The sequence below is a fragment of the Perkinsus marinus genome, assembly GCF_000006405.1.
Source record: "Perkinsus marinus ATCC 50983 genomic scaffold scf_1104296932410, whole genome shotgun sequence".
NCBI lineage: Eukaryota > Perkinsozoa > Perkinsida > Perkinsidae > Perkinsus > Perkinsus marinus.
Window position 1 is genome coordinate 514,471 of NW_003215453.1, and position 15,018 is coordinate 529,488.

At 47.0% G+C, this 15,018-nt stretch overlaps 5 protein-coding genes across 5 annotated transcripts; 2 read left to right on the forward strand and 3 right to left on the reverse strand.

Moving 5' to 3' along the window:
* Positions 1-343: 343 nt before the first annotated feature.
* Pmar_PMAR022348 (Cytokinesis protein cej-1 precursor, putative) lies at positions 344-1,462 on the reverse strand (the record flags this gene model as incomplete). Its single annotated transcript, XM_002785556.1, has 1 exon — positions 344-1,462. The coding sequence occupies one exon, from the start codon at positions 1,460-1,462 to the stop codon at positions 344-346; it is 1,119 nt and encodes a 372-aa protein (XP_002785602.1).
* A 3,061-nt stretch (positions 1,463-4,523) lies between these two features.
* Positions 4,524-6,958, reverse strand: Pmar_PMAR022349 (Ornithine aminotransferase, putative; the record flags this gene model as incomplete). The annotated part of the gene is made up of 13 exons (XM_002785557.1): positions 4,524-4,634; positions 4,679-4,768; positions 4,812-4,876; positions 4,922-5,079; positions 5,127-5,227; positions 5,274-5,373; positions 5,422-5,570; positions 5,656-5,738; positions 5,931-6,001; positions 6,200-6,268; positions 6,321-6,464; positions 6,739-6,864; positions 6,918-6,958. 13 exons carry the CDS (start codon positions 6,956-6,958, stop codon positions 4,560-4,562), a joined length of 1,272 nt encoding a protein of 423 aa, XP_002785603.1. The 3' UTR covers positions 4,524-4,559.
* A 1,836-nt stretch (positions 6,959-8,794) lies between these two features.
* Positions 8,795-10,718, reverse strand: Pmar_PMAR022350 (G2/mitotic-specific cyclin-B, putative). The gene is made up of 9 exons (XM_002785558.1): positions 10,553-10,718; positions 10,353-10,507; positions 10,236-10,309; positions 10,052-10,184; positions 9,909-10,003; positions 9,746-9,856; positions 9,586-9,702; positions 9,230-9,466; positions 8,795-9,103 (listed from the first exon to the last, which is right to left on the reverse strand). Exons 1-9 carry the CDS (start codon positions 10,695-10,697, stop codon positions 9,070-9,072), a joined length of 1,101 nt encoding a protein of 366 aa, XP_002785604.1. The 5' UTR covers positions 10,698-10,718; the 3' UTR covers positions 8,795-9,069.
* Positions 10,719-10,839: 121 nt separating this feature from the next.
* On the forward strand, positions 10,840-12,016 carry Pmar_PMAR022351 (hypothetical protein). Its single transcript, XM_002785559.1, has one exon. The coding sequence runs from the start codon at positions 11,060-11,062 to the stop codon at positions 11,525-11,527; it is 468 nt and encodes a 155-aa protein (XP_002785605.1). The 5' UTR covers positions 10,840-11,059; the 3' UTR covers positions 11,528-12,016.
* Positions 12,017-13,291: 1,275 nt separating this feature from the next.
* Pmar_PMAR022352 (calmodulin, putative) lies at positions 13,292-14,013 on the forward strand (the record flags this gene model as incomplete). The annotated part of the gene is made up of 6 exons (XM_002785560.1): positions 13,292-13,404; positions 13,458-13,528; positions 13,576-13,664; positions 13,736-13,825; positions 13,875-13,939; positions 13,992-14,013. The coding sequence occupies 6 exons, from the start codon at positions 13,292-13,294 to the stop codon at positions 14,011-14,013; spliced, it is 450 nt and encodes a 149-aa protein (XP_002785606.1).
* Positions 14,014-15,018: the final 1,005 nt, after the last annotated feature.

The window sequence follows — 15,018 nt, forward strand, 5'->3', positions numbered from 1 at the left end:
TGTTAGTTACTATCCGCGTGCATCAAAAAGTGTGTAATACGCACGATTTTTAATCCGAAAGAAACCCAAATATAATACACAGCCCAAATGATAGGACGCGGACGGTACTTTCCGCGTAACATCCGCTCGGGCGTGTGCACCGCATTGCCGGGTAGATTGATTCCAGAGGATTACCATCATTCTAGATGATGGAAAGATTCGTTGTTCTCCTTCTCTCTTGGTATTAACGCGGAAACGCAACAAACAATGCCAATATCACGACACTTGATCATAGGGTATAAAAGCATCACGCTGAGCCGCAATGCGGCAGTGAACACTTGAGAGCTTCATTCTAGAACGGCATTCAGGGACTCGGGTCGACAGTAGTGACAGCCACAGTGGCCAAGGCGGAGGTCGGCAGGGAGGCAGTGGTGACCTCAGCAGTGGCGGAGACACCGGTAGTGGCGCTTGCAGTAGTGGGTGTCACAGCAGAGGAGTCAGTGGAAGTCACCTCGACCGTAGAAAAGACTTCAGTAGTGGAAGGTGCGCTGGTCACTTCCATCTGGTCTCGACCATCCGAGTCATCGACAGTAGTGATAACTGGAGCATCCTCAGTGACCACCGATGGTGAAGTATGCGCAGGAGTCACCGTTGGGGTTGATGAGACAATAGCAGTGGTCGTCTCAATGATAGAATTAGCCGTTGTATCGGCAATCGTAACAGTCATCAGCTCGGATGTGGAGGTCGTAGCAGCAGTCTCATCCTTGTCTCTATCAGACGGTTCCCCAGCTGCAGTAGTAACTGGGATCTCATCAGTTACGGGAGTCGCAGTAGAAGTGGTCGAGAGGGTCGTGGTGACTACGGCAGCTGGCGCTATCGTAGTGGTGACCACCATACCTTCGGTTGTTGTAGAAACCTCGTCATCCTCCTGTTCAAGGCCAGGCGACTCACCAGGCGCAGTGGTGACGTCAACCTCATCGGTTACGACGGCTGCCGTGGTTGACTCGATAGCCCCACCCTCTACTCCTGAGGAGTCACTTGTGATTGATGCTGTAGTGGTGATGGTGTCGGCGGTATGCGTAGCCACAGACGAGATGGTCCCCTCAACCCCCTCACGTCCAGGACTCTCAATTGGCGCTGTCGTACTGACCAAAACCTCCTCAGTGATGATTTCAGGAGTCGTGGGAGCCCCGCAAGTGCATGGCGCATTGGACGAATGACAAACACTTGGAGTCTTCCAGTACTTACAGTACGAGCCGGGAGTATCCAAGGCACAACCCACATCGCAATTACGAGGAGTCTCAGGGGATATGCTCGTGCCGCAGTTGCATGGAACATCCGAGCCGAAGCAAACGCTAGGGTTCTTCCAGTATTTGCAGTATGACCCAGGGTAAGTGCCAGCGCAGTCAGCGTCGCATTGAGCAGTGGAGAATGCCGAAGCACCAGAAAAGGTGACGACAAGTAGGGCGATGGGGATGCGCATCATTGAAATGGTATGAAGCCTGCAGTATACAGTCTGTACGAGCCTGCAAACACTAGTGCTGACTGTGCTCCTGGTTAGTCCAAGATTCATAGGGAGCACTCGCCCGAGCGTTTCACTGAAATCATCCACAGTGTGGATGATTCGAAACGTCAGTCTTTAACTTGGTTGTGGTCGGCGGGTCTCCGACTTGGAGCTTCCCCGTAATCGACGAGATTACTAATCTAATAGTCTCTGTTGGGTAACTGGCAGTAGTCGATGGTCAATGATGGCTGCGACAATGATGTAGGCTGTTCGCGTTAGCGAATATAGTCATCCACAGGATGTTCCGTCCTCACGCTGTTGAAACCGCCAACAATCATAAGAAAATACCCGATGCAGGACCTGAACCTTCGATCATCTGCTCCACAACTCACCATCTTATCGAGTTGAACTAATTACGCAAGTCCTCATACAGACTGATGAACTCCCGCATATGCTACCTCTGTTTGTATCATAACAATGACAGCTGATCAGTGAATACGTTCCGTAATTGAATCTAACAGGGAACGATATCTTCGCATGTCTGAATCCTCGGTCGAAGGCGTTCATTCTTGAACTGTCGTACGATGTCGATGGTTGCACCGAATGATAATCGATCGTGGTCCAGGTTGGTAGGTGCTTATATTCGGGATTCCGAGGACACGTTTAATAGTCCTGACAGTCGGGACTATGACACTCTCTCCAAGAGCCCTCCCTCAGGATTCCTGAGGGAGGGCTCTTTGAGTGAGGGTAGCCACTCAATGAATCAATCCTGATACTCTGGCACACAACATCACTTGACGATGGACAATGAGAGGAACACATCAACAAAATCTCAACATCCATGAGGGATGCAAACGATTCGACCGATGTAGTTCATAACATCAATTTTTGGGCGGAGCGATCGATCGCGGGGACGAACATCGCATCATACAGTCTGTGACCTCTATCATCAGATGTGGGAATCAACTCTACTTCGGGTTCCAGCAGGTTCTGCGGTAAATTGCGGGCTGCTTCCGAATTGAAGCGATAGACATACCCAAGGGTGGGTATGGTCTCGTTTTGGAAATATATCTGAGAGTAAACAGTCAGAGAACATAGTTCTTCACTCGCGCTTATCATACCTGTCCTTCATGAACAAATCCTATCTTGCTGTAAAGACCCTTGGCCGGCCAATTATCATCCATTACTCCCAGATACACGCCAGTGATATGCTGCCATGTTGATTTTATCTGCGAAACTTTCGAAGGCTAGAGGCAAACTTTCGAAAGCTCACGCGTGCGAGTAGCGTTTCGATCATAGCCGTTGCAATGCCCTTCCTTCTCCAATCCTCGCGGACCTCAACATTGTATAAGTAAACCCAGGTCGGATGCGCGGGTTTCGTCACCAAACCGTAGCTTGTTACGGCGACAAGGAGCTGAAGTACAGCAGCAACCCATCACTACTATGCGCGTGCGATTCAAAACGGTCATCTCAATGACTCACACAAGTCGCCTTGTTGATAGGCACCCCGACGAGGAAGGTAGAACCATCAGGAATACGTTCGCCGTTGATCAATTCTATATTGGGCTTGGATTGGTAATCCAGCTGCTCAATATCAAAACGAGGGCGGCTGTGTCGTGGGCCTCCAATAACGAGGCTGAGACTCGAGAGCAGCCCCGCTAGTAGTAGGCAGGATAGTTTGAGGCGTGCCATATTCAGCAACTACATTGGTGACGCGCTGGCAGATGCGAATGGTATCACACGATCGAGTATGCCGCTAACCAAATTCAGACGGTAGAAATTTATGCGACGCACCATGGAAATTGACTTTGCGCGAGAACTGGGAGATACTTCGAGCGGCGAGTTGAGTGCACTTTCCCAGATCAGCGTCGTGCGGAAAGAAGCTCTCCCTTCTGAGGTGGCCCGGACGCCGCTATCACCACTGAGTACTCGACACCAGTACACACACGGGCGATAGCGAGACGGAGGGTCTCGTGACAGGGAAAGGATCTTTCACAATGATACCCCTCCGTATTAGGGCCGAATAGGGGAGGGGCCGCTATGCCCCCCGCTATGGATTATACCATTCAGAGATCTATTTAGGGCGGCCGAATAGGGGAGGGGCCGCTATGCCCCCCGTTATGGACTATACCATTCAGAGATCTATTTAGGGCGGCCGAATAGGGGAGGGGCCGCTATGCCCCCCGCTATGGACTATACCATTCAGAGATCTATTTAGGGCGGCCGAATAGGGGAGGGGCCGCTATGCCCCCCGCTATGGACTATACCATTCAGAGATCTATTTAGGGCGGCCGAATAGGGGAGGGGCCGCTATGCCCCCCGCTATGGACTATACCATTCAGAGATCTATTTAGGGCGGCCGAATAGGGGAGGGGCCGCTATGCCCCCTGCTATGGACTATACCATTCAGAGATCTATTTAGGGCGGCCGAATAGGGGAGGGGCCGCTATGCCCCCCGCTATGGACTATACCATTCAGAGGTCTATTTAGGGCGGCCGAATAGGGGAGGGGCCGCTATGCCCCCCGCTATGGACTATACCATTCAGAGGTCTATTTAGGGCGGCCGAATAGGGGAGGGGCCGCTATGGGGAATTTCTGATGAGGACAAGAACCATATCATGTCCTGTGATGAAGCTGTTCATCGTGACGCCTTAATCACTGTATAGTGTAACTTTGTTTCACTGCGTCTCCATAGATTGCGCAGATAACATACTTATCATTGACTATATCGTGGCTGTCTCTTTGCGGAGTTCGCAAGTTCCCATTTGCCACTCTGCTCCAACTGTGCTGGTGTGTTGAACGTATTGCAATGGGAATATATACAACATCATGTAATGGCGACGTTAAGCTCGTGAAACGCATTCGTCTCGCCGTATTGATGGTAGATATTTGTGATTTATATTCAAATCGGTTGGATTTCACCGGGTGACAATTTCATCACCTGTACAGGCTGAACTCCTACTAAACTAAGCATACTTTAGACGAACACTATCACATGCTCGTGGATAAGGAAACAAAGATAGATTCAATCAAAAAAAGATGTGACATTCCATGGTTACTCACACTCGCAGGTTACTCACGCTCCAACAACTTTCGCATCAAAACTCTTGAACACTTCAATAATGATCTCGCACGCCTGCCTCAAAGCGTCCTAAGAGACTCGGTACGCTAACAACAACCTCCAAGTCGACCTACCTCAGGGATGACCAAGGGCGGCGCGAATCTTATAATGTTATCATGGGTTTGCTTGGCGAGGAGACCAGCATCGCGGAGGGCCAGACAGACCTAGAGAACTCAGTAGTGAAAGCAAGAGAGCGCTCCAACCTACATCCCAAGCCTTAACCTTGTCGCGAAAAGTGTCATCACATACAACAGCATTGAGCAACCCTTTACCTAAGCGAACGCCATGGAATTGGACACGCCTCAATCCTTCCTCACCTCGAATTTGTTTAACCCAGCTCATGTGTCCGATGCCTTCCTCGAGCTTACCACGGAATACTTCGCCTAAACGATCCGCTCTCTCAACCAAACCTTCGTCCTTGATAACAGAAAGAGCCTCCATTGCAACACGACAAGCGATCGGATTACCACCGTAACTACAAAATGACGGTTACAGAGTTACTCTCACATAGCGATGGCTCACGTTGATCCATGCTGTCCCGGCTTGATAGTGAGCATAATCTCGTCATTCGATAGGACGGCAGATACGGGGTACATGCCTCCGCTCAATGCCTTCCCCAGAACCTTGACAAGCATTTCCGACACATATCTCTAACTGATCATAACCTACCACAAGGTCCGGGCGGACACCCCAGTGGTCGCAGCACAGCAATCTTCCAGTGCGAGCAAGGCCAGTCTGGATCTCATCACAACACAGGAGCACGTTGTGCCTATATCAACGTGCTGCCATTCGTCGTAGAAGAATCGAGAAGCCCTACTTCGTACAAAGCTCGCGCACAGCAGGAAGATAGGTGTCATCTGGGACGTTAACGCCGGCCTCGCCCTGAATAGGTTCAACATAAAAACCTGCAATATTCGGGTTGCTCTCCAGCAGCTTCTTCAAAGAATCGACATCGTTATACGGTACCTAATCGAATCACTCACAAATATATTCTGATGAAAATCTCAAGGCCACAATCATAACATCATCAAGGACCACCCAGAGAGCTCACTATTTCAAATCCAGGAATGAATGGTCCGTAGTTATTGAAACAATCAGGATCAGTCGAGGCACTGCAAGCCGCCAAGGTACGTCCTGAATAACTACAGCTGATACTCCATCTCAGTCGAGGCGGCCGGGAAGGAACGAGTAAATATTAAATCTTTCCTCGCTAATAAGCATAACAGAAGTCCAGCCTTCCTCTCAGCGACCGTCATACGGGTAAGTCGACTCGAAAATTGCGAGCTTTGGTGATTCAATCAATCACGACGATATCGAGCTGTTTACCCCAAAAGTTGTCCTCAGCAAAAACGATTACAGCCTTGTCCTTGGGAATCTTCTTCACTTCATAACCCCATCTAAAGGCAAACTGCCAACGCGGAAAATGCGTGCGTAGTCAACTACGCAAAAATTCTGACCAACAGGAAATTCTGCCTAGTTCTTAAATACTCTTAGTCGTATACAAACTCCCATACTATAATGATAAAATCCCTGGGCTGGGCTGAGCTAGCCAAACGTATATCCTAATCCTCGAACGACAAGCTCTTTTCGCCCACCTTCTGATTAGCTTGCACGCAGTCTCTCCAGCTTCAACGCCACTGTTCATAGGGAGTACTCTATCATACCTAATATGAATCCAACTGCACGCATGCACATCTCGAGAGATGTTCACCCTACCCGAAAAAGTCAGTTATGAACTTCGTGAACAACGCGAGTGTCTCGTTGTGGAAAGCGCGACTAGTCAGAGCCAGCTTTTGAGCCTGCTGGATGAGAGCAGCGACGATACGAGGATGGCAATGGCCTTGATTGACGGCTGAATACCTACGGCAAACTATATGAGTGATAATAATAGATGAATACACTGGAGCTGAGCGGAGATCCCAAGTCAAGGCCGATGTAAATTGTGATGACTACATTCAAGGACAGCTAATAGCTATTATATATACATAAGTTCAGCAGCCTACGAAGGCGAATAATGTGAGAGATACAAAACAGCATCAAGTCGACACTTTTTTCGACGAACATTCCTACGCATCATGTACTACTCGTCACAAAGGGGAGAATTTCAATCGAGCGAATAAATCGATTAGCTCACGCGGAGAGGAAGTCGAGATATCTCTTTCCTGTGACGTCCCAAACATGACATCCCTCTCCACGAGCTAAGACCACTGGAAGCGGGTGGTAGTTGTGGGCTCCATGGGCATCTTCTAACTTTATGTATCTGAGGAGGACAGCCACTATTACTAAGCTCAGGAACAGTGTCATAAAATGCACATATCGAAGAAATAGATAACAAGAGCCAACGAGCGAGACATGGTGAGGTTATTGAGTTGATAATACTGCTATAGAATCGTTCTCATGATAACTGTATACGACCAGTCAGTGAGGATAGTCATAAAAAAACTCCATGTTCCAATCTAATGTAGAGGAAAGGCCACTCAGAGCTGTAAAGGCTCACTCCTCGGGATCATCAACCTTGGAAATGTAGGTCTTCTTGAGCTGGGTCAGGAAGGTATCTTCATTGGACGGGCTGAGTATCACAAGTCATAACCCTCCTGTGTCGGAAAAGCTCACTACTTCATGGTGACAATCGTTGGGAGTGCTACCGGGGATTAACGAAGAAAATTAGCTGAAACGGAATACACTGGACCAGCAAGTCTCGGAAACTCAACACTCAGAGCGAAAATCTATTATAAACTGATTCGAAAGGAGATCTACTTCACAGAATTTCGCGTCCGCACTGGGAAGGATGCTCAAAATTGATTCGCATGGTCGGCACCAACATCAGATACAGGCTGAGGGGGGAGACATCATACCAATAAGAGCGGGCCGCGCCTTGTAAGACTAAAGAGATGTAGGAAATCGTCATACTGCGCACTACGACAATCGACACAACAAATCTGCACGCATGCACAAAAGATATTATCTTGCACATATATTATCTACTGATGAGCTCCTATACTCCGCTGATGAGTAATTATCCTCAACTCCTACTTTATATTGATGCTATTTTGTATATCTGAATTTCGAATCAATTGCTGTCGCGACCTTAGCATGATCTGATGTCAATGAGCTACCATCTCCACGAGCTCGTAGTATTCAGTGAGCCAAAACACCACCACGAACCGACTAGACCATCTCTCTTCTCCCATCGTGTCGTATACGGATTTCATTCGGGATATGCAGTAACGAAATACTTGTCAACACAAACATTCATTTTTCCTCACCACCAAGTTTTGCTTCCGATTGCTTCAAATTTATCAGTCCCAAAATGAATACGAACTACCAAATTTTTTATTATGAAACCTGAGATTTTACGCGAAGAAGTTCAGGTTGCATACAATATTGGACTTCATGTTTGTTTCCCTCGTCTCAGGGGTTCTCCCACAACTTTAGGTATACTCAGAACGGACAAAACAATTCCCTCCGAGTTTTGATATTGTCGAACACGCGTAATTGACCATCTCATATTGTGCCAACTCGAACAAAAATCACAAGCCGTTGAATGGAAAGTCTCATATCGAGTGAATCGCATCACAAAAGCCAGTAAGGCCACTTCCTGCTTGCTAGTTTCTTCGCCTTAGCTAGGTGAATCTGTACACGGAACTTGAACCAGAATAGCATAAAATCCTCCCGTTGTCCAAATCTATTCATCTGACAATATAATGAATATCTTAATAATATTCAATTAAAATCCTCTCACTGAAATGTGACAAGCAATAACCAAACTTTGCCGGAAAATACAGAAAGTTCTATCATATCACTCGCTTATGCTACACCCGTTCCGACCACACCATGAAAGAAAGTGAAAAAATATGATCAATGTACCGTGAGCGTTCGAATTCATCCACACCTCCAGATGCGTATAAATTTAATGATTTGTATAATTGGAACAACCCTCTGGTGCGAAAAGTCGTCCAATATCATCAATATTCATAAGAGATGAAAGACGATTTGATAACAATGAATACCATCATTAGCAAATCTAAATCAATCGACGAAAACATTGCAAAAATCAACGTTCACTCCAAGGACTAAGCAAAGACTCACAGAACAACAACTCGAAAAGAACAAGCTGGAACTCACAAAGCCGATATTTATCAGCGTCATGAACTCAACACAGGTTCAAGGAAGAATATCCCTTTTCTATCTCGTGCATCATCTACCATGCATAAATGCTAGCCTACAGCAGCATTTGAAACTAATTTAACCGAGTTGACACTATCAAGCACATACGATAAGAATAGCAGCACTGATAGCCACCTCGATTGAGCTTCATTTCTCAGAAATGACGTGTCCAGCATCTCAGCATTCCTCTGGACCATACAAACTGACGATAAACCTAGACGATAGTAGAGACAATTTCTTGGGTGATAAATCTTTATTATAAACACGGGACTAAACCTCCCTTCGGCTTCCATCTTCTTCAACCAAGTACCATACGGGATACACTGCGGAACCTGACAAAACAACACAATAAATCACAAGCGAACATCAACGACAGTTAGCAAAATATAAGAAATGCGTCGCTACACCTAGAGAGACCAATAGCACTGCCTGAAACTCGGAAAAGGCAAACCTCTTACTTCGAAAGTTGGAACTTCTTCTTCACAGCCCTGAGCTGCGTCCCCGAGTGATCCTCGTTGGTAGTTGCTTGCAGTAATGCACATAATTCCTTCGCCACAGCTTTCACCTCTTGCTCAGTGTTCGGGCAGTGCACGGCCACATGTGGTGGCCATGCTGCCGGCTTTCTGATTAGTTTGTTGGATAAATACAAAGCGCCCGCCGCCAGTTGACTTGCAGAATATTTCAGCATACTATACCTGCACAAAACCAGAAACAACTAGACGAGCAAAATTGCGGCGAGGAGGATTATGAACTCGACGAGTACATTTAACACGTCAAGATTAATCTGATTACGCGACAGGGTGGACCAACTTACTCTGGAAGGGCGAGTTCTAGACAATACTGTGCCAAGAAAAAGTGTTTCTCATCACTCTCCATGACCTTGGCGTACCGAAGTAGGAAGAACATTGCTGATGGTGTTGTCAGGCAGAACCTAATAGAGCACACTACCACAACGCAGACTGACATCCACTCACCCGAGCGCGTTAAGAATGTCCACTTCCATTTGCATGACTTCATGACGTTGATAGGTTCTGTCGCATATACTGACAATGTCCTTCATTTCAGGAGCATATATATCCTCATACCTGCCAAAACACACACCGTAATCACATAAACGAGGATCACCCGAGGGCTCACTTCGAGGCAATCAACAAGCAGGTCACACCAACTAGCTGCAACCGTGTACGTGGAAGATTGGGACATTGCTCAAGATAACGATCAATCAAGTTGACCTGAAAATAGATCAGCATATTGCACTTGCAGTCACCATCGACAAATACCGTTAGGTAGAGCGTCTCTGGAACCAACTTGAACTTCCAATGAACCTCAACCAACCAGTCGATCAGAACAGCGCGCATCCTCTCAGTGATATCGGACTGAGTTCTACCCATGTAATTCCAAGACTGCCGATATCTGAACAAAAACACCAGTAACCACACCACAAGCGGATCAAACGTCTCTCACTTCTGCTCTATGCTGTTCATGTTGACAAAGATAGAATTAACGTATTCCGCCACGAACTGAGGGTTGTTGAGATCCTAAAAGTCAACCGTAGGAATATCTGAAGCAAATTGACCCTACTTGACGATCCTCAGGCGGAATAGTGTCCTTCCAGTCGACCAACTGCTGAAGCTCCAACCTCGCCGGCGTGGTCCCCTGCATAATGGTGTCATCAAGGTCCTCAAGCTTGCTTGCAGACAACCGAGCCGCCGCAGCCTTGCTCCGCGTCACCATACCTGACAATCAGATGCAAAACCACTACACATGAGCACAAGCTCTACCAGTTTGAGCAGACATCACATTAACCGTGTTGCTGATGTCCATGAACGCTCCCCTCTTCCGAGACTCCATCACGACATGACCACCCTTCCCCGTAAGGGCGTTCTCAGAGAGCTGAGCTTGCTGGGCACGGTTGCTAGAGAGCATTGTGGAGAACTTACAATCGTCAAGCTGGTGATGAATGACAACGATAACCGCGTGCGCCCCGCCAGAAACGCCTCGTTTCGTGCAAAGTGCATGCAGGAATCCTCCCAGCGCGTTTTGAAACGGCTGCCTTCAAAGCCCCCCACAGGTCTTGGCGCCTCAACGTGGCGTGGGGGTGACCGGTTCGGTATAACCGGTGCCAAGCCTTGACCACCTCTGCCTATACTCGTACATCCCTCAGCGGGTGCCTTGGAGTATGGTGGGGTTTCTCTCCGTTGATGCCTGTTTAGCTATTTTCTAGCGTTTCATTCGGCGGGCTGCTACTATGTGTATACCTGCTCTATCTTACCCTTGCATTATAGTTCATGCCACACCGTTCTCCCTCGCGATTTTGTCTCATGATATTTGTGCATCACTGTCTACTTGTCGAGGATTGCTTTCACCTTTGCCCTGGCTTTTGTCAGGCCTCGGCCTTTCTTTCCCCTGAGTTACGCCGTACTTGCCACTGCCTTTGCCCAACAGTTGCTCCCGTGTTCTTTCGCTCAGGTGTCTCATTTAATGCATTCGCATTCGTCCCGCGTGAGTCGTTCTTCCTTGTCGTTCCAGGTACTATCAATTCGGCGTCGTGCCTGAAATCGTTTGGTGGACAAGACGTCAAAACTACGTGCAGCACCACTGGCAGTGGGCTATTATCCTTTTCGAATACTGCCTCAGTTGGTTTTGCAGCGAGCATGGTCTACCATGGTCTACTGTATGAACTGGTAACCATCGCGATGCCTTCTCGCTTTCGACAATCTTACTGTCCATGTTCACCATCGCCGTGTTCATGTTAATAACATGATGTTATGATCCCCGGTGTATTCTGCCGAGTCCCGAAGGAGCAAGAGGAGCATCTATAGTACCGTGGTCGACTTGACTTACTTCCCCTACCCAACCGCAGCTGTCTTCTGTCTGCCGTGTAAACCCTGTTCTGGTGGTTCATTACCCTCCCTGTGCTTCTCGTAGCATATATCGTGCGATGTCATCACCTGTGCATATGTTAGAGCTGCCTGGGGTCTATATCGTCCTCTTTGTAGCAGTTGTATTTCTTCCCCTATCATTTTATGCCCTTTTTTCTATTTTAGGTATTATATCTGGCCCCGCTCTTTGCATTATCTACCTTTCTCTCTCGTTGTAGTAGTAGCAGCCACATATCTCTGATGTCGACGGGGTTATAGCCTCACTGTCTCTGCAGGTGCTTCTGAGCCGGCTATTGTACGTTTGAGGGCGATCGGCTGCTAGCCCGTAAAGCCCGGCAATAAGCATTGCGTTGCGTTGCGTTGCGTTGCGTTGCGTTGCGTTTTGAAACGGCTGCCTTCAAAGCCGCGGGGTTTTGGCAGGCCTGGGGTTAATGAACAGCCTGGTCCAAGGGAGCACACTGAGACCGCGAGGATGGAGGGAGGTGCAGAAGAAGTCGGTCGAAGCCTCAGAGCAGGAATGCGTGATAACTAAATCATGTATTGCTCGTTGTTGAGGACCGTTTCAATTCAAGGCAGCACACAAGCTTGTCTCTGTTAGCTTTACTGTACAAGGCCAATAACGATCGTCTCTAATCTACAACGTGTATATTTCTAATTCTTAAGGGGAATCATCACTCGCAATGTGAAGACTATTACCCTCAAGTCCATGATGGAACTCTACTATATATCCCATTTTTGACTCTCTGGTGTTCACATTGAAACCATGTGTGTGAATGTTCTTATTCTCAGTATGACTGATTCCGTAACAAACCGTAATTATGTTCTGAGAAGTGGGTGACCGCAAGGGGAATCATCTATAGCTGATGCTCCTGAGTGCCCAGCTGTTCAGGACGCTTGTCACAAGCTTTTGAGAAACTTTCCGTTCTAACCCCGTCCAGCAATTAGGTCGCAGACAGCGCAGTTGATATGAACGAATTCTGTAGCTCGAGGACTATCGTTGCTAATTAATTTTACTCTGGTAAATACGAATTCAAACGCATAAACGATCGAGCATATGCTAAGGTTTCTCAGCGGAACTTCGGAATTTCCTCACTATTTATTAAAAATACGAGAATTTCTGAAAATTTTCCGGAATGCACAAGAAAGATGCGCTCATTATCCCACATATATAGCACAGTGAACGGAACCGGTGAAACTAGCCAAAAAGTCTGTGTATTCGCAAAACTGAGCACGACTGTCTGCAAAGCCGCAAGTCGATCGGCTAAAGCCTCATCGTCGAGAATTATATACTTCTGAATTTCAGAAGTATTTTTCCCAGAATCTGAAAAAGAACTTTGAATGTCTTCAGAAGATCCACAAAGTGTATGTCTCCTTCAACGAACCAACCCCAGAACCGATTTCTGTAACGAAATAATCAATGTGGATGCAAAGACTATCTACCCAAATTTATATACAGCAGTAAACCGAACCCCATGTCACTCTGGCTCGTGCCCAATGTCACGACATCGCGCAATCAGAAGTAAAATCGATTAGCTCGGCGCGCGCATTCGCTCTTCGAGACTTGGCGCCTAGCCGTTTTACATGATATCGTCTCGTGAATGAATACCGTCTGATATCAGTGTCGAATTTGTTAAGGTCATGGCTGATCAACTCACTGAAGAGCAAATCGCCGAATTCAAGGAAGCATTTTCACTTTTTGATAAGGACGGCGATGGAACGATTACCACTAAGGAGCTTGGCACTGTTATGCGGTAACTTACCGTTCACATATCTGAGATTTGTATTACTATTCATCTCTTTTCAGATCCTTAGGACAGAATCCGACAGAGGCCGAGCTGCAGGACATGATCAACGAAGTGGATGCTGATGGCAATGGTGAGGCTCCTCGAGTGGTTGCGTGCCGGCGACGTGATTTTTGGCAGGTACCATCGACTTTCCGGAGTTCTTGTCGCTGATGGCTCGAAAGATGAAGGATACCGACACCGAAGAGGAGCTCATTGAAGCCTTTAAGGTAACTTTCACGAAGATTTCGCGGAAAGTTTGCTTTCGCTGAGAATGATTCTCGTGACTGCTAATTTTTAGGTGTTCGATCGCGACGGAAATGGATTCATCTCTGCTGCTGAGCTCCGTCATGTTATGACCAATCTTGGCGAAAAACTCACCGACGAGGAGGTAATTTCTCAAATCCTTCACTTGTGTGTTGGCATCGCTTTCTCGACAGGTCGATGAGATGATTCGTGAGGCTGATGTTGACGGCGATGGACAGATTAATTACGAGGAGTTTGTGTGAGTTTTCAAATATTTGGTCTGCTCTCGGACGACTTTTGCATTTTCTCAGTCGTATGATGATGGCCAAGTAAAGCGCAAGCAGTGCGACTACATCAACGGTTGTTTATACTTTGTGTACCACTGCTATCTGTCTTATGCGTGAATATATCTTAAGATCCGAGTTGGGATCAGTGTGAATACCGTGGTCAATTTGAGGCGCTGTGATTGTGACTAATTGATGCCGATCAAAGATAATAGTGAATAGAACAAACGGAACGCCTCTATCTGAAATTGCCCTCAATAAGGAGGATATGTTTCCCAGTGCATCGGGTGCGACCAGATCGTTGAAAGCAACGCGAACAGCCGAATGCGTTACACCATCGTCTCCCATGATGACGTCCATTTAACTCACCGTAATCCCAGGAAATGACAGGATATTGACGTTAGGGGGAAATTTTATCCAGGTTTGAATGAGTTCCAGATTGACTTATTGTAGACATCATTGTAAGGTTCATCCTGTCGGAGCTTTTTCATCAGGCACGCCTCGAGTGCCGTAATGTTCATACACTTGTTCTGGTAGAACGAATTATAACTGATATCGCGTTGAACTGGTCAATACAAGAAACGAATAACACTCAATCCAGCACCACATCCAGGATGGTTCCCGTTCGCATCCACTGGATGGCGTTCTCTGTCAATTTCAATGAATCGCGTTGTGTATTGATAGAATAACATCCCATTGCACCGTAGCGCCGATGTTCAGTATGCACTACAGTGGTCACTCATAACTCAACTCATAATGTCACCAAGTCGAAACGACCTAACCTTGTCTGTGTGTTGAGTCAAACGCCGACAATACAGTTTTGTTAGACTCGCATCGACGCACACTAGAAGTTCATTTGAATTGGCTCGATCATCTCTACCCCTTTTATAACGTCTTCGTAGTGAATACGCCACTCCTGAATACGAATAGTCTTCTCGACATTTTCAATCCCGAATTTCAAAAATGTAATAACACATAGAAAAAAATTGGTTTCATAGGACGAGTTTCCCAATTCTAAAATATGATTTCCGTACATCGCTCGAAAACAAAAATT

Bases quoted from the DNA above. Each gene is read 5' to 3' on its own strand.
- Pmar_PMAR022350 (XM_002785558.1), bottom strand. From the start codon at position 10,697: ATGCTCTCTAGCAACCGTGCCCAGCAAGCTCAGCTCTCTGAGAACGCC. The intron at 10,508-10,552 runs GTAGAGCTTGTG...TCTGATTGTCAG, and splicing joins TGTGATGTCTGCTCAAACTG to GTATGGTGACGCGGAGCAAG. The intron at 9,703-9,745 runs GTGAGTGGATGT...GTGCTCTATTAG, and splicing joins GACATTCTTAACGCGCTCGG to GTTCTGCCTGACAACACCAT.
- Pmar_PMAR022351 (XM_002785559.1), top strand. From the start codon at position 11,060: ATGCCACACCGTTCTCCCTCGCGATTTTGTCTCATGATATTTGTGCAT.